This window comes from Xiphophorus maculatus, chromosome 21, assembly GCF_002775205.1.
Source record: "Xiphophorus maculatus strain JP 163 A chromosome 21, X_maculatus-5.0-male, whole genome shotgun sequence".
NCBI lineage: Eukaryota > Metazoa > Chordata > Actinopteri > Cyprinodontiformes > Poeciliidae > Xiphophorus > Xiphophorus maculatus.
Genome location: NC_036463.1, coordinates 2,212,026 through 2,230,534, shown reverse-complemented (window position 1 = coordinate 2,230,534; position 18,509 = coordinate 2,212,026). Strand labels below are relative to the sequence as shown.

The following is an 18,509-nucleotide window of genomic DNA, read 5'->3' as shown; positions in this document are numbered from 1 at the left end:
GAAGAAGAAGCGCGCGATGCACGCTGGGTTTTGTGTAAAGACCCCAAAATGGCTCCTATTAAGAGACACGCTTACAACGCAGAGTTTAAGCTCAAGGCGATCAGTCACGCAGTAGAACACGGGAACAGAGCAGCAGCAGAGAATTTAACATGAACAAATCAATGGTGCGGAAGTGGATATATATTGTGATTGCACTAACGTTTGATTTACCGTAACAGTATCAGGCTGTTTTTTACATGTTTTTTGAATCGAGGAAAAGTTCCCCTCCACTATATGTTATACCTTGCTGTTGTTGAAAGATAAACTGTGTCACCAAAATACCACGTCACTTACTTTACCTCGGGGAAAATAATAAAACAGCATTTTAGGAATGAACAGAGTTTTCAGAACGCTGGTGTAATCTATTAAAGTTTGACTGACCTATCTGACTATTTTGTTGACATTCCCTTTAGTGCAGCTCCATCTAATGGATGCATAACGTAACCCCAGCCTCTACTGTAGCGTCTATTCTATGCGCCTTATAATGCCTTATATATGAAAAAAGTTTTAAAATATGCCATTCATTGAAGGTGAGCCTTATAATGTGGTGCGCCTTATGGTGCGGAAAATACGGTACATTTTCCATAAAATGCTATGTTAAAAAAACAAACATTAAACCTTATTATTTTGTATCCGTTGTATTAAATACAAAATGTCTTAAACTCAGAAATAACAAAACAGCAGCCTCTTAGGTTGCTAAATAAAAGTAAAAAATGAAGAGCATTCTTTTCATTTTTTACTTGAAATATATACAGCTAATATAAAATATCTGAACCAGAAGGATGTTTATACAGAAGCATACGGAAGAGGATTAGGGCCACCGAAAAAAAAAATTCTGTCAGAATTTTTTTCCCCGGTGGCCCTAATCCTCTTCCGTAGAAGCACCATCCGTGGTTGCTCTTAATTTAATATTTCAACTTTTCTCCATGAAGTTTATTAACTCACGTCTCTCAAAATCAACCGTATTTATTGCCACCTTGCAGTTTTTTCCCATTTTCCCTCCACTTTTCTATCATCATATCCTCACCTTCGTGTCTCGGCTGAATGAGCGCCGTTAAAGTTATAACTTCAGGAGCTCGTCATGTTTTTATATTTCAAAACAGAACCGCTTAAAATCCATTTTACATGCCGAACCGGACTCTTGTTTGGACCGTTTTTCTTTACCACTCCGCCGCCATCTTTAAATCCTGTATCAACAGCTCCCCTTAAGGTCGACCAACGGCGCCCCCTGCTGGACGGCGGCCGAACTACAACACTGCAAAAAGTGGACGCTGTTAGTTAATCGATTGAAACTAATTTTAATGTGATGACTTACTGGGGACTATATTTGTTTCTTTAGGAGTACGTTTTGGATTTATTGTAGGAGTATCAAAGTAAAAGGGGACTCTGTATGTATAAAGATGTATTGTTTCCACTTTTTTAGATTTTTAAATGTATAAAACCAGTCATTCACTAAATTGTGCTAATTTGTCACACAATAAAACAGAACCAACGGAGCAAATTTCCACCCAAACGCTTCATTTCTGCTGTTCACCATTCCTCAGCTCTTTCCTAAACGAAAAGCAGAAAATTAATTGAACTCGGGAATGAGTTATAATTGCTTTATTAAAAGTAGAAGTGCATTTTTATTGCTTTTTGGCAGCAGAATGACCTCGGGGTTTCTGTGCGGACCGCCTCCCTCCCACCAGCAGGAGGAGGCGTTTGCATCAACCACAATGAGGTGGAAGTGGTTGAGGTCACACAAACCTGACGCTTGGATTAAGAGGCACAAACTGAGCCTACACTGCATGTCCAGGCATGAATCTGTGTGAAATAAAACATCCAAGCCCACACGGAGGGCTCCTCTCTTTGTGGCGCGCCTACACACTCGGACATGAATGATCTGCGCAGATGTTCTCTGAATCCAACTTGAATTGCAAGGTGAAAAGGAACACAGTGTGCATACAAAGAGAAAAACTGGGATGAAGGAAGGAATGTGAAATGTCTCTCCAGATGGGAATAACGCCGCAGCCTCTCTGGCACATCCCGATGCTGGTTTCTGTAATTCGGCTCCTCTTGTGTTCCTGCAGAAATCTGTGGAACCATCACGCTGCCTTAAAGCTGCACACAACTTCTAAACCATCACACTTAGGGTGGCTCATTCAATTTAGAAAGCAATAACCACCTGGCAAATTGGGTATACAATCGCGCGCTGGTTTTTATTATGAGCATAAATGAGGCGAGTGGAAATGGGGCGCGGCGCAGTCGCGGGGGCCTAAACGCGCAAACTGCCTTCATGGCCGACATCAAAAGCATATGAGGGATTCATCATCTGAGGAGGAGGAAGGGGAGACTGCTTTCAGATGGCTAACAGGCCATTTATACACACACACACACACACAGAGGGAGCTGAAGATGCAGCCTGCATCACCATGACCATAAAGAAACACAAACAAACTACCTCCAACGAAGACAAACACAAACACTCTGGCAGCATGTTTGTGTTTGTCTGCTTTCTTCGAAGCAAAATGGGAAATTACTCACAGCTACAGCAGGAATGTTGGTGAAATTCGATTAAAGGCGACAACTTCCTTCCCCTCATCTGCGAGTCAGTGTGGGGACTTTTAACGCCTTGTATGAAAATAAAAACTAAAATTTTTCTGTTGATGGAGTTTCATAAATCAAGAAGAATCCACCATGATTTGGTCTTTATCGGCTTCAGAAACGGTTTCAACCTGAACTCTATGTAAGGAAACGCAACAGATTCCAGGGTGACTTTAGTTAGTAGATAAAAAAAAGCCAAAATAAACAGTTTAAAAAAGTAAGTGCACCCTGTGGTTCAACATCTTATTAAAGTCAGAAAACAGCTTCAGTTATTACAGATAGAAAATGGAGATCAGGTATGATATCTGGGTCTACACTGCAAAACATCAAAATCTTACTAGTCAAGTTTCTAGTGTAAAAATTTAGAAAACTTGAAATAAAACAAAACAACCTTACAAGAAACTTTTCAGCCAGAAATAGCAGCTTGTTTTAAGATAATTCCTTAATATTGATTTAAAAAGTACTACTTTCATTAGCAGATTATTTCTCTTAAAGAAATTCTTTCCATAAGTGAAATAATCTGCCAATTAAATTTTTTCTTCATCAATATTAATGAATTATTGACTTAAAACAAGCTGATATATCTTGATGAAAAGTTATTTATCAGGTAGTTTTATCTTATTTCAAGTTTTCTAACATATTTCCACAAGAAACTCGACAAAAAATACTTGGTATGATTTAGTTTTTTGACCTGACCCTTCAGAGCCACATAAAGACGATTACAAAGTCGGCCTTCTATCACCTGAAGAACATTTCCAGGATTAGAGGACTAATGTCTCAGCAAGATCTAGAGAAATCTTTAGTCGCATGATTACAGCAACAGTGCCCTAATAGGACTGCCTAAAAAAATCTATCAGATCCAGAACGCTGCTGCTGGTGTTCTGACTAAAACCAGGAAGATAGAGGACATCACTCCAGTTCTAAGGTCCTTCTACTGAGAATATACTTAAAAAAATACTCTTGCTAGTTTATTAATCACTGACCTCACAGATCTTCTGGTTCTGCTCTACATTCCCAGAACAAAAACCAAACATGGAGAAGAAGCATTCACCACAAATCTAGAACAAACTTCCAGAAAACTGCAAAACAGCTGAAACACTGAATTCCTTTATATCAAGAAGACTAAAACTCACCTGTTAATATTCACAATAACTGGAACATTGATCAACATATTTGATGTGCTTTTGATTTGAAATGTAATGTTTATTGATGCTTCATAATTGGTAACTTTATGATGTTTTTATATTTTTATGGTGTAAAACAATCTGAACTGCTGAAATGTGCTAAACAAATAAACTTGACTGCATCCTCAGCTGCAAACCGTAAAAACTTCTGTTTTTGTTGAAGTATAATCAGTTTTTAGGAGCCTTTTATTAGCGGCTATATTTCCTCTATAATCCTACGGAAGTAGTTTGTTTTTCCACACAGAAATTTAGTTCTTTTCTTGCTTTTTTTTTTTTTTGCTTGAGTAGCCTCAACTTTAGCTTTAAGCCACTTCAGAACCTGCTAAAGAGTAAAATTAAAAGAAGGTGCAGCTTGGAAATGGCAGGAGGGAGTGCGGCTATTAGCCAAATAAAGTAATTTCCTGTCCTAAAATAAATCAATGCCGATAAATCTTCAGCTCTCTTGAAGTCCACAAACACAGAAAGCCACCAAACGTCTTGCAGATGTGCATCAGAAGCAATGTGGCCGTCTGAGCGAGGCCGACCACGCAGTCCACCAGAGATCTGCGGTCTGCAGCAGATGTTTCCACTGGAGAGCGGCTGTGGGAGGAATAAACTCTCCCTCCTGCGCTGGAGAACTGAAGTTTCCTTCAGAATCCCTCACAACTCAAAACGAAGTGACGTGTGTGAGCGTTAAAGGCTGGAGGGAAACAGACACGCAAGTTTTCCTTGTGTTCTGATGACGAAGCAAATTTGGCAAAAATGTTTCTGATTTGATTTTGAAAACTTTTTCTGACTGAAAGCAGAAAGTGGAAGTAAGCAGGAGGAGAAACTGAAACATCCTCCAGAGGATTCAGAAGGTATTAGAAATCTAAAAGCAACACCTTTTGGTGTCAATCAGCGGAGAAACCCAGATGAGGTGCAGAGCCAGAAAACTCCTGACAAGACGGCTGCCTGTGCAAAAAAGTGCAGCCCAAAGCGATCCAATCAAACGCGCAGCCCGCTGCAATCATTAAACGCAGATCTGGGCCGCCGCTCAGTCCGGCCCATCAGCCTGTGAAGCTGCAGCCGACGCCCTGAATACACATGAATGCACCAAGCGGCTCGCATGGCAATTACGAAGCTCATCCTGCAGTGGGATCAGGTCAAAAAACTCAAACCAACCGTCAGAACCAAACCTGAGATAAGAACGAGTCAGACTGCTTTGTTTGGAGTCGCATCCTGTCCTCTAAAATCCTCCTTGGCTTTCTTGATTTCTTTGACACAGAGAGTGACTATAATGAAAAGGAAATCTCCTCAGCCTCCATCATACGTCCATCTGGTTCCAGAACCACAGTATTTCATTAAACTAGAAAAATGTTACTACGAAATAGGGGTGCGCTAAATTATCAACCAGCTGATGTATCGATGCCGATTTCTTTTATTTTGGGAGATCGGTGATTGGCCAATTTTTACATGTGAAGCCGATTTTTTCCTACCTTGGCAAAGGTCTAAAAATCAACCACAGACAGACCGGCCCACAAGGACATGTCTGCATGATTACAGTTACCAATAGTTACCCCACTGTTGCCAATTCAGCAACTTTCTTCATATTTTTAGCAACATTTCAGTCAAAACAATTGCTATCGGCCAAAATCTGAATCGGCAGTGTAACAGATAGTAAATTATTTAAGATTGTAAATGATTTAAAAACAGTTTCCAAATTGTGCAGATTGTTTATAGATGTTTGTCTGTTTTGACAGTATATTTAGCTCTGATTTAATGGTCAATGTTTATTTTGTACCTCATCGCTTGCCGTAGCCAATAAGGGCAGGCCTTATAAAAGCTGGCAGCTATCAGTTGTAAAAATGAATGGCTGGAAAACAACTGTCAGCGAGATTCAAATGATTCTATAAACAAAGACAAAAGCTTTGGATTCCCCCAGTGAAAGCAGCGAGGGACGTTTTGTTTTGTCTGTATTGTAAGCCCATGTTTCATATTTTAATGTTTGTATGTTGTTAGTTTTCACAGTGATTCGGATAAAAAAGAAAAGAGAAACGCTGAAAATCAGCCATCAAGGATGCTGGAGCCAGTTCTTTCCGATTACCTATTACCGATTTTTTTTTTTTTAATCGGTAATAGGCGATCGGCCAGAAAATTGCAATCAGTGCAGCCAAACTTTGAAAGGCTTTTCTACTAAAGATTTAAGATCGTGGAACCCTCTGTTAAGAACTCTCAGAAATAATTCTTATTAATATTTATTTTTCTTTTCTGAGTTGAACTTCATGAATCTGATATATCGACATGTATCCCCTGGCACCTTACTTTTTAAATTTTTTTTGTTGTGTGTTTATGTGTAGAGATCGTGAGCGATATTTACACATACTTAGGTACTATATTAGTTTTCTGATTTATCCGTTTTTGTTCGTTACCACAGTATGGCAATGGACGGTTTGTATGCTAATATTACACTACAATGTCTGCTATTAAACCATAAATAATTTTTTTGGGGGGAAAAAAAGAGATAAATTGATGCTACGCACATCTGTTGGCATCAAAACCAAAATAAAACATATCTAAACTGTATCTTTTGGAGATGTTTTATGCCCTTTTGCTTATGCATTCTTGGTTTAATGTGCGTCAATGACAATAAATAATGTTTAACAGAGAAAAATTAGTTGGAAATGTAACTTTTTCATGTTAGCAACAGTCGGACGGTGCCTGTAGCGACGTTGCGTTCAGAAATGACGTTTGTGGGTTTTCCTGTGACCAATAAAAACCGACGGTCGCATTAATAACCCGGGATGAATTATTCAGAAACGCTCCGGCTCTAATCCATCAAATCACATATTAAGCCGCTCGCTGCTCGGCTCAGCAAACTGAGACACAAACCAACACAACCTGGATGAAAATATAAAAAAAGTAAACAAGAACGGAAACATGAAAATAAATGTTTTAATTTCAGGATTTTCATGTAAAAATTCGAAGTTCAGCGCTCAGTTTTTAGATTTAAAGACCTAACGGATGGCAGGTGTTACCACGACGACCAAGGTTTAGGAAGGAAGGGTGGAAGGAGAGGACAGAAAGAAAGGAAGGAACTGGAAGGAATGAATGAAGGCAAGAAAAAAAAGGACAGAAAAAATTATCCAAGGAAGCAAGGAAAGAAACAAGGAAAGGAAGGCAAAAAAGAAAGGGAGTGTGGGGAAAAAAGGAAAGAAAAGAAAGGAAGGAAGGACAGATGGAAGGAAAGAAAAGAAGGATGACAGAACAAAGGAGGGATAAAGATGGGAAGGAAAAGCAGAAGGAACGGAAGGATGGATGGAAACAGGAAGGAAGAAAAGAAAGGAAGGCAGGATGGATAGAAAAGGGAAGAAATTAAGGAAGAATGAGTGTAGGAAGGAAGGGAGGAAAGAAGGAGAGAAAAGGAAGGAAGGAAGGAATGGATACAGGAAGGAACAATGGGTAGAAAAAGTAAGAAAGGAAGGAAAGAAAGAAAAGAAGGACAGGCAGAAAAGTGAAGGAAGGACATCAGAAGAAGGAAGGGTTGAAAAAGGAAGGAAGGACACAATGAAGCAAGGGAAAAGAAGGGAGGGAGAACAAAAAGAAGGTAGGAAACAAGGAAGCAACAAGGAAAGGAAGAAAGGAATTACAAGCAAAGACAAAAAAAGGAAGCAGGAAAAAAGGAAGGATGGACCAGGACTGAAGGAAGGACACAGTGAGTCGAGGTGGGAAAACAGGAAGGGAGCAAGTAAACAAGAAAAGACAGACTGGAGGAATTAGGAAAGTCAGAAGAACAGAAAGAAGAAGGAATGAAAGGACTGAGGTAGACAAAAGGTAGAAGGACAAATTGTTGAATGGACAAAAAGAAGAGTGGAAAAAGGAAAAACACAGCAACGGAAAGATGGATCAAGAAAGAGTAAGGATTGACAGACAGGAAACAAGGAAAGAAAGAAGGAGGAAAGGAAGGAGACAGTAATGTTTTCCAGGCTCTGTTCTGTTTCCAAACCTCTCCACACCTGAAAACAGCGAACCATCAGACTTTCCCAGCCTGCGTAGGAGGAACCCTTTAATTTTTATATCTTTACTTGTGAAAAATCAGACCTGGAGGTAGGGATGAGACGCAGAAACAAAGGAGAAAAGAAAGACTGTAGCAATTAACAAAGGCAGCAGCAGAGCTTGAGAGGATCCACCGAGTGCATTGTGTATGAATCTGATATTCAGCAAGTGAGAGATAATCCCTCCTCTGTGTTCTTTTAATAGGGAAGAGCTTAGAGAGGGGCCTCACAAAGGTTCACCATCTGTATCCCCCACGGCTGCTGGCAGCACGTAATCCACACATCAACTGTACCAGGAAATTAGGGCCAAAAAATAAAATTAAATAAAATAGCAGAGCAGGCCTTTCTCGGCTTCTCCTCCTCTTCCTCTTCCCACAAGTTTTTACAAACAGAATCGCTCATGCAGGGATTCTACAGGTTTCACCAATTCAAATTAAAGACCTTTCAAGACCTCTTAAGACCATTTTGAATTAAATTTAATGTCAGAAATGAACATAAGAAACAACCTTTATCCATGTAGTGTCAAGTTTTTAGCATAGAATGAATGTAGCATCACACAGGTGATCCAATAGAGAAGATAAAGTGAAGATAAACTGGCATTCAAAACATGATAGACTCAAAAAAGCAAGCATGCTAGCTAGATAGCCTAGCTACATTGTTTTTTTGTTAGTTACCTAGTTCTCTTCTCCCTCCATTTCTCCTACACAAACCAGAACCAATGGTCCCTGCTAACATAGCTGCTAATGCACCCTTGCTACCTGGAAGATTTGTGATTTAAGACCAACATTTTAAGGTCTTATTTTGTAAACATTAAATGAACACATTTCAAGATTGCTATGAATGAAATTTAAGACCCGAGTCATGTAGGAAATGTACAAAAGAAACAGTCTTAACTCTCGCAGTGCCGAGGTTTTTTGCACAGAATGAATGTATCATTGTACAGGTTGGCAACCAAAGTGATCCAGTGAAGATGAACATGATTCAATCTGTGATAAATTTACACTTGAGTCATGACAGACGTTTAAGTAGGTTAAGTGAGCTAGCTTGTTTTTTTGCTAGTCAGAACCAATGGTCCCTACTAAACTGGCTGCTAATATACCTTTGCTAGCTATCAATGCTATATTAGCAGCTAGTTACCAGTAGCATGAACTGCCTAAAATGTTTGCTTGACAGCAAAGTCCAGAGAAAAAAAACTACATAGAATATATGAGATTAAATAGCTCTGCCTCCATAAATTTAAGGCCAATTTACCTTTTACAATGTATATAAAGGCATTGTAAGGCCTTAATTTTAAATACATTAATTTAAGACTTTTTAAGGATGTGGGCACCATGTCATCAGCGAGGAGGACCGGAGAGGCGAGAAAGTGGTTCTGAAGGAGGTAGAGGAAGGAAAAACAGAGGAGTGGAGGCCAAAAGAGCCCGAATGAGAATGGCCCACTCCGGCAGAAGTTAATGACAGGGGATCAGAAAAGCAAGATTTCCATTCAACACTTTGAATTATTCAGGGTTGCAGGGCAGCTATTTGCATTGCAGATTCCTCCACTCCTTTCTCTCCCTCTTCATTCGCTCCGTCTCGAGCAGGAGAACGGCCCTGCCTCGGGGTGGGAGAGGGAGAGGAAGCCTCGTCCATGCAAAACAGGAGATTATCTGTCATTTCCAACACAGCCCGGGTTCAACAGTCACCACGGCGCGGGAACAAATAAAACAAAGGTCAGAGAACACGTTTGCCAGGCCGTCGGAGCTATCTGCAAATATTACGGCTGTCACATCCCGTCAATTCTCTGAACGACAAAAACGACAACACATCTGTGAGCGCAGCTGCTTTACTCACGGCAAAAACACAAAATCTTATCAAGTATTTTGGTCTAGTTTCTACTGCAAATATCTTAGTACATTTGAAACAAGGCTAAACTAACTGAGAAGTAACTTTACTGTAAGATATAGGAGCTTTTTGTAAATAAATAATTCCTTAACATTGTTATTTTAAAAAAGTTATAGTTCAACTGGCCGATTATTTCACTCAAGCATTTTTACCATGTTAAAATATTAAAGGTGATCTATTATGTTTCCTTGACCAGGTTACGATAGGTCCATGGCCTATACAAAACATGCTCCTTATATTTTTTGCACAAACTAATTCTTGGATAATGTAATTTTAGTCAGAATGAGCTGTTTTAGGGCATCCTGTCACTTTAAATCCAAATAGGCTGCTGGCCACACCCCCTATGTTTACACCCACATATGAAAATGCCTCCAACCAGATGTTTCCAACAACTGTTTATCTTCGAAAACAAGAAGTGGCGCCTCCTGCTCAAACAACAAAAACGCAGCAAGAGGTTTCTGGATGGCAAGTCAACAACAAAACCCTTGTCTCTTCCAGCAGCCATCGAACAGCAATAAAACCAGCTGAACAAACGTGCTGGAGCTCCGCTTGGGTTGCTAGGTAACGGCAGCCGAATGCATGTCAAATGTGACTTAACAATTGGGAGGTTTTTGAAAAGGCTCATTTTCCAGACACCATAAAAATGGCTTGCTGGTTGTTTTTAGTAGCAGTAGAGACCCATATGGAAGCACAAAAACGAGCAAAATGTGAATTTTGAATAGAAAGTCCCCTTTAACGGTCATTACTTAAAACAAGCTCCTTTATCTTACTGAAATATTACTTCTGAGTTAGTTTTGTCTTATTTCAAGAGTACTAGGATATTTGCACAAGAAACTAGATGAAAATACTCGATAAGAGTTTGTGTTTCCGCAGTGCTGCAGCTCGACGTCTCTGTTGGAGAACAGCTTTAAGATGATGGAGTGACTCAATAATTATGCCCAAAAAGTCTAGATCAGAGGGAGGTGTAGGCATGGAAAAGAGGCGTTTGAGCTAAACAAAAAAGGTCGGGAGAAGGGGGACGGCGAGAGGGGAGAGGAGATGTCTGGAGTCGGGCTGAGTTCACACCAGGAAGGAAGGCAGCAATATTTCAGAGTTAGTAACCCAAAGGCGTCACCACAGGGAGGTTCTCCCCTTCAGAACAGGAACCCTGTTTATTCTTCACTTCGATTGAGCCAATAATGAACCCGCGAAGGGAACGGTGTGACCCCAGGGCCGATGACAGGGGGGCCGCAGTGCCAGTCAGCACATTCCCCGCCTGCTGTTTTTTTCCCAGCACAGAGGGGAGGCGCTGTGGAGATGATCTCTTTAAAGCCACCCACTTTCTGCATCTTTCATCCGAGAGAGACGGCTGAACTGCCTCGAGATGGCGATAAGACGAGCGAAGCTCCCCAGAAGCGAGGCTTAGCAAGGACTGAGGCGGGGGGCAGCGGCGTGTGTGGGACAGGAGAGCAGAGATTTGGGGACCTTTCAGAGGTCAGCTAGGTAAACGTTTTCAAGGATTAACAGAAAGATAACTGAAGGCGTACACAGAACCTGCAGAAGGATTCTTGCATCCTTTTTTTTAACATTCTCACACCTGATAGTCTGGTAGATTCTGTTCGATTTGGGACTAAAATTGCAACATTTGTTACATTTTTAGCTGCTTTGGTCAAAAAAAAAACAAACTAAGTAAGAAATCTGTTCCCCTCCTCTTCTGCAGAGGCGCTGCACCAAGAATCACTGAAAGAAACATGAAAACCACAGAAGAAGACACTGAGCACAACTTCCTTCTTCACTTAATGTAAACAAAAATGAAGTCAGATTTGAGCAGTTTTAGTATTTCTGCTATGTCCTGTGAGCATTAGCAGCTCACAGGACGAAGGAGGGGGGAAAAAAACAACATTGCAGATTTTTTTATTGATTAAAAAAAAACCACAAGTCACTTTTCCTGCTAATGCTAAAGTGTTTGTTTTGGTTGTATTTACCCAGAATGCCCTGCTCTGTAGTCCTTTCCTGCATTTGGAGTGGTCACCAGTCCATTTGTCTAGAAAGTCCGGTTTGTTTGCGGAAGTGTGAATGTGTAATCAAACTCTGGTCTGCCTACAAACCTCTGTCTTGGTTTAGTAGAAGTGAATTCTGGTGCCTTTTGAATGAATGTGTGAACACCAAGCACTCTGGAGTCCACTCCAAAAGCAGGAAGTGGACTACAGCGCATGGCATTCTGGGTAAATACAGCATAAAAATATGCAAGGGTACTGCTAGCGGGAGAAATGACTCATTGTCTTTTGCCAAAAATAAAATCATACAACCGCTAAAATTTGAGGTTACTTTATTTTTGTTTTCATTTTTTAAAGAAGAAAGTTGCGTTCATTGTCTTCTTCAGAGCTTTTCATGTTGTTTCCTTCAGTGGTTCTTGGTGCAGCGCCCCCACAGGCGAGGAGGCGAACAGTGCAGGGTGAAAGTGAACCAAGGCAGCTGAAAATGTAACAAATGTTGCAATTTTGATCTCCAATCGAACCGAGTGTACCGGACTATCAGGTCTGAAAACAGACTTAGTCCTAAATCCTAGGAGTGAAGATGAACGTTTAGTTTATTCAAAATCTGTCCCTACTTCTTTGTCATCAATCATTTCTTCCGTTTTTATCTCAGGAGAGTCTCACCGATGAGCGCTTCAAAGCAGTTGGCCATGGCATGTCGAAGGTCCGACTCCCGGCACAGGTCGGGTCCGTGGGCGTAGAGCATGAAGCGATCCAACTCCAGCTTCTGGAAAAGAGACGCATTCATAACAGCAAGCTGCCCACTGACACCTCAGCATTAGCAGCTCACAGGACGAAGGAGGGGGGAAAAAAACAACATTGCAGATTTTTATGAAGGAAAAGAGCATTAGAGGGTAAAAAAAACTCGAGGGAAATGAAAAGTTGATTGCTCTGGTTGGAAAAGGTTCGACTTCATGGCACTGACAGATGTGCTCATGTGCTGTCCAGCTGTGGCATGAAGCAGGAATAAAATCGCTCACTTACAGACATTGAAAAACGACAGATGAAATGTGAAACAGTTCATTTACTCTGAAAGCGTCTCATAGCGGTCAGTTACTTTTACACAACGCCAGTAGACCTCCTACTGACGCCATGTTGTAAGAGAATAAGATTATGTTCATGGTCTAACTTGGTTACAATAAAGACAGAGCCTTTCTACACATGCAGAAATGGAGAAAATGGATTAAATTGTAGTTAATTTTAGATACATGAATTTTAGACGTTTTAATGAATTACAATAAGAAATTAGCTTAATGGAAACATGACAATTTTGAAAAAATTTGTTTTTCAATAAGTTTTGTGATAGGTTTTTCAGTCATGCTGAAACTGAAGTAAAAACTCTTTTTTTGCTTAACACCAGTTTGAAAAAGCAGCATTGCATAAAAATTAAAAGTTGTGGTTTTCTCACATTATTAAAATGAGACATATTTATAAAAAATAACAAAACAGAAAACTCATAGGTTGCTAAATAGAAAAATAAAAGATGAAAAGAATAAAATATTAAATTTTATCTAAGTATTGTGACAATTGAGAACAAATGTCTGAATGTAATTGAACGCAACTTATCAAACAGTACAACACGTTTTTTTCCGTTATGTTACATTTTTTCTGTTTCCACTCCATTTTTGTCATCTCATCCATCATCGGCACCATTTGGTTGAGAAGTTGATGCTCCTACATGAAACTGAAGGACCTGGAACTAAAATATTGCATCTTACATCCCAAACAGGACTCTGTTTGGACCGTTTCTCTTTCCTGTTCTGGTATGCCCCCGCCATCTTTGTTTCTGTATCAACTTGCTCAATGACTAGTGGCGCCCTCTGCTGGATGGCGGTCAAACTACAACATTTAAAGAAGGTCAAATTGGACAGCTGGAACAAATTTTAATGTAATAAACCATTAATTGACAATCGTAAGTTAATTAATTGTTTCCATTAGTAATGGAAATGCAGCTTGTGAAGCCACCGCTGATGCCGTGAAACTGGAATCCAGAAGAAAAGCAGCAAAGCGGCTCCGGATCTGCACAGATTGTATGTAATCTAAATGAGTTTGTGTTGCTGAGCGACGGAGGTCAGTCAAACTTTCTGCAAGTCATCTCCCAGCCAAGAGAAAAGTAGCCCAACTTGACTTTCCTGGCGGCGCTGCAGAGACAAAAAGCAGCCAGGGTGCTTTTTAATTACGGCTGATAACTGTTGGTGGTACCAGCCCCCCCACCCCAAACTCCTCGTGATTGCACACACACAAATTAAATCACAATTCACAAATACTCCAACTCACAGGGAACCCGCTCTGACTTTTAAGCCCTGCGAGTGAAGTGGCGGATTGTGGCGGTGCTCGCTGAAGATACTTTCTGGGAGATAATTGCGAGTGTTCTTGAGCAGACGGCTTCAGAGGAGCCCTGGTAAACAACTTGGCAGCGCTCGACGCTGTATCACACTCACTTTAGCGCGAGCGGCAAATTGAAACAAGCCAAACTGCTACACGGCGCTAATGCAGATTCGGGCGGCTGCATCTTTGTATTCAGCGGGGAGCGACATGAAAGATTGAAGTTTTTAATTGGTTTCTCCACATCACGGGACGATTATTGTTGTGTTTCTTTACAAACCGTGCCAGTGAGTGTAGCTGGGCTGCCAGCGAGAGAGAAGGAGGAGGAGGGGTGGAAGAAGAGTGATAACAGGAGCTGAAGAGTGATTCAGGAAGACCTCCGGGGGTCTGCAGGGACCCTGGTTGCACAAGTCTCCAAAACAACAACCTTTTAACTCCAATTACAAACCTGAGGGGGTAAAAAATAAATAAATGCGCGAGTACGGATGGCAGGAAGACAAAATTACTCCTTAGCCTTGTGCGCACTCGGAAAGCAGCTGAGTCATAACACCACGATGGGAGACAGTTACAGTTTCCACCTGCAGAGAGACGCTCACCTTGGCCAGCATGGCTAAGTGCTGGTTCTGAACGATGGCCGTCCTGTAGGTGGCCAGACCGCCCTCCTCCAGACTGGGGAACAGGTAGTAGAGGTGGACACTGCGGATGAAGAGGAATTCATTTTTAATGGTCATCTCTGTTCTTTTCCAGGATCCCAAATCGAAAACCTTTGCCTTCACAGGAAGTGATTTACACCAGCCATCAAAAGCCTAAATTGTTTCGGTAACTCATTTTAAAGGAAACCTATTATCAAAAAATTGAAATTTTTTACAGTTTTATACGTCCATTTGGGTCTCAACTGCTTCTAAAAACAGGCCTACTGCGATTTTTCTGGCAATAAGTTAATGTGTTTTTTAGTGTCTGGAAAATTAGCTAGAAACTAGATCAAAAACATTTAAAATGTTGTGTTTTTGTAGCATATTCACATTTAATGATGGAAAACTGTCTGTTTTTATTCAAACTAACTGCAAACGCAGTAAATACATAAATGAAATCTTTTTGAAATATTCCAAAATGCACAAAAAAGAAGTAAACCTCGGCTGCATTCTCCGGGAAAACCAAATGAAAGTCTACAACACAGATTAGCAGCCTCTCCCTTCCAGGCCCGGTTTGGGTCCAAGAGACGGCCGAGGACGCTTGAGCGGTTCCACAGCTGGGTTCTACAGCGAGCAGGTTCCATTTTCATTATGCTCCAGCCTCTCCGTAATCACTGCGTGTCATTTGATTTCATTTGAATTAAAACAGGCCATTTCTTTCAGTCATTTCCAATCAGCGCCAAGAGAGGTAAGCAGGTGGCGTCCCGTTTTTTTTGGTTTTTGTTTTCGTTGTTTGCAAACCCCAAATGAGCTCCATTTGTTAGGAGATGGGAGAAAACCTGGAATAAACACTTGGAGTAATTGAAAATAATTACTTTGGAGACACAAAGTTATTAGTAAAAATCTCTTAATATTGTTTTTTATTTAAAAGTACTAGTTCCACTGGTATTTTATTTCCATTTATAAGACATTATTGCCATTTTTAAGTTAAATAACCTGTTAGTGGGACTTTTACTTTATTAATATTACTTGCTGAAAAGTTACTTGTCAGTTAGTTTTGTCTTTTTTCAAGTGAACTAACATATTTGAGCTAAAAAGTAAATAAACATACTTGGTAAGACTGTGTTTTTGCAGTGTATGGAATAAATTGGGAAATTTTTAGATTAATCTTGTTAAAGAGTAAAATATCTCAACTTTAGGGCTCAAAAAAGGCAATATGTCTTTTTATCTGAAAAATCAGCCAATGGAAATAGTACTAAAAAAGTATTAAGGAATTATTGACCCAGAACAAGTTTATATCTTGGTAAAAAGTTGCTTGTAAGTAAGGCTGTCTTACTTCCAGTGCACCAACATAGAAACTAAAACAAAAATACTTGGTAAGATTTTGTATTTTTGTATTGTATGGAGTAAATTGGGACATTTAAAAAAAAGAAAAAGATCTGGTGGTGTTGTATCAACCTTCCAGAATCTCTCAGGCCTTCTGGTTCTGCTCTGCATCCAGAACCTGAACCAATGGAGATGCAGAATTCAGCTTCTATGCACCACAAATCTGGAACAAACCTCCAGAAAACTTCAAAAGAGCCGAAACACTGAGTTCCTTTAGATCTAGACTAAAAATCCACCTGGTTAGAGCAACACTGACCAACATATTTGATTTGTATGACTTTGGGTGAAGGAACTTATCAAAATATGTTTGTTCAATTGTTTTGTATGGTGTTTTCTTTATAATTTCATAAATTTTCTGTTTATTATGAAAAGCACTTTGAACTGCCGTGCTGAAACTTTCTATACAAATGAACTTGATTGATTTTTTATATTAATCTGGTTAAAAAGTTAAATATCCAAATTTTAGTGCTCAAATTTTGACAAAAACAAAATTTGGGTATTTTTTTATCTGTAAAATCTGCTAGTCAAACTAGGACTTTTTAAATCTTGACTTAAAACAAGCTCTTAAATATTGCTGAAAAATTACTTGTAACATAGTTTTGTCTTATTTCAAGTGTACTAAGATATTTACACTTTAAACAAAAGTACTAGGTAAGATTTTGTGTTTTTGAAGTGCATAAAAAAGAAAACAGGCAAGTTGTGGTTTTGCAAAAATGTTCATTTAGCTGTCCCTCTTGGATGTTGACGATTTTAGCTTCTATATCTTGCTGAAAAGTTACTTGTTAGTTTTGTATTACGTCAAGATATTTGCATTAGAAATGAAGCAAAAATAGTTGGTAATATTTTGTGTTTGTGCAGTGTATTGAATAAATCTGGACTTTTTTAGAAAATTCTTGTGAAAAATAGGTTTGTGTGTCTTTTTTACATGAAAATGATGAACAAAGTTTGCTTCTGAGGACATTCATCTTTCATAATTATGACTAATTCAAAATCTTACCTGAACACGAACGAATTTTATGTGGAGATAAAAAAGCTTTTTTCAGAGGATTGCACTTGGATTTATTTTTTTTACATCATCTGCCGATCTTGTAGGTCCTCTCTGGTCGGCACAGACTCCCTCGCTACATTTGGGGCTGTTCGCATGTGCAAAATGTTCTTTTGGCTGGACAGCAGAGGAGCGCGGACCCTCCAAGGGCAACGCGCACGAGGCAGCTGGCTGGATCTGCTGTAGCCATTTAACTGGACAAGGGGCTGATAAATAATTCAGAGGGCCAGGGCGCAGGCCAAGCATGTCTCGTCAGACACTAACAATCAAAGACGGGTAGGAGAGGAGGAAGAGGCTGAAACATGCCCGCAGATATCCTGAGAAATGGAGACTAACTGACCTGCTTGTAGCTGCATAAAGAGCGGCAGTCTGTGTGCCACAATGAGCTCCTATTAGACTTTAATCCTAGGCGCTCACTGATGTGGAAGTGTTGGTGACGCGGGTTACAAATTAGATTTTTGTGATAGAAGCTGTTTTTGTTGGATAAAACATTTTTTCTTTTCGTTCCAGGAGCAGAGGGAAAAAGAAACGCTTTTACCTGCTTTTGAAGCAGTTAATTCATCTGGTGTTGCTGCAGGTTGGAAATACAGAATGTAGAAAATTAATACCAAGACTTTGTTTCTCTTCCAGGCAAAAAGACTTTGTTTTAAAGGGGCGGCATCATGTAAAATGTAAGTTTTTTTATGATATTCCTTCATCAAACACAAACCCGGAGTGTTGCTTTGATTCTTTCATGAATGTTTGAGAAATCTTTTAATTTCTCAAACAATGCCTGGGTGAACCTAGCTCTGCCTTAAAGGTAAAGCTCCTCCCCCACTCAGCTCCTTCAAACTAGCCAGCAGCAATTAGCAAACACCTGGTGGATCTGCTGAGCTGATTATAGCAGCTATTTATCAGTGAATCGCTGGTAAAAACGCCATTAAGGGATTAATGGAGGAGCCATGTTGGAATAACTTCCTGAAGGCGGAGCTTCAGAAAAAGCAGGAGTTTTTAAAGAGACAGAGACCCAATTTCAAAACTTTAAATCAGGAAGTATCTTTGAAGCAATATTTGATATATATGGCTTTTTTATAACAACTGATGGTAACAGTAACTTGATTACACTTTAAAATGTGCATAAAATACACATATATTTGTATTTTCTGCTGAAGTGGTCTGGATCAGCGGTTCTCCGGTTTTTTGGCTGTAAATGTTGAACCACCACCATATTTAAAAGAGGGAAGGAAGTATTTTAAATAATTGTCATCTAACAGATGCAGTCAGGTTCTTGACAGGTTAGACACTAACGCCACCGGAGTTGAGAATCCAATATAGAAGATTATAATTTTTGACCTTAACTGATTAAATCTTTTAATTATGCTTTGATTGAATCCATACAACTCAACAATATAAAAGCATAAAAT

At 39.8% G+C, this 18,509-nt stretch overlaps 1 protein-coding gene across 2 annotated transcripts in view; it reads right to left on the bottom strand.

Annotated features, from left to right (window-relative positions):
• Positions 1–18,509, bottom strand: part of drosha (drosha ribonuclease III) — a 128,552-nt gene that overhangs the window by 57,973 nt on the left and 52,070 nt on the right. For both annotated transcript variants that reach the window (XM_023326463.1, XM_023326464.1), the window contains exons 21-22: positions 14,640–14,739; positions 12,343–12,445 (exon numbers count right to left, since the gene is read on the bottom strand). In XM_023326463.1, coding sequence (XP_023182231.1) covers positions 12,343–12,445; positions 14,640–14,739 — 203 coding nt within the window. The remainder of the gene's footprint in view (positions 1–12,342; positions 12,446–14,639; positions 14,740–18,509) is intronic.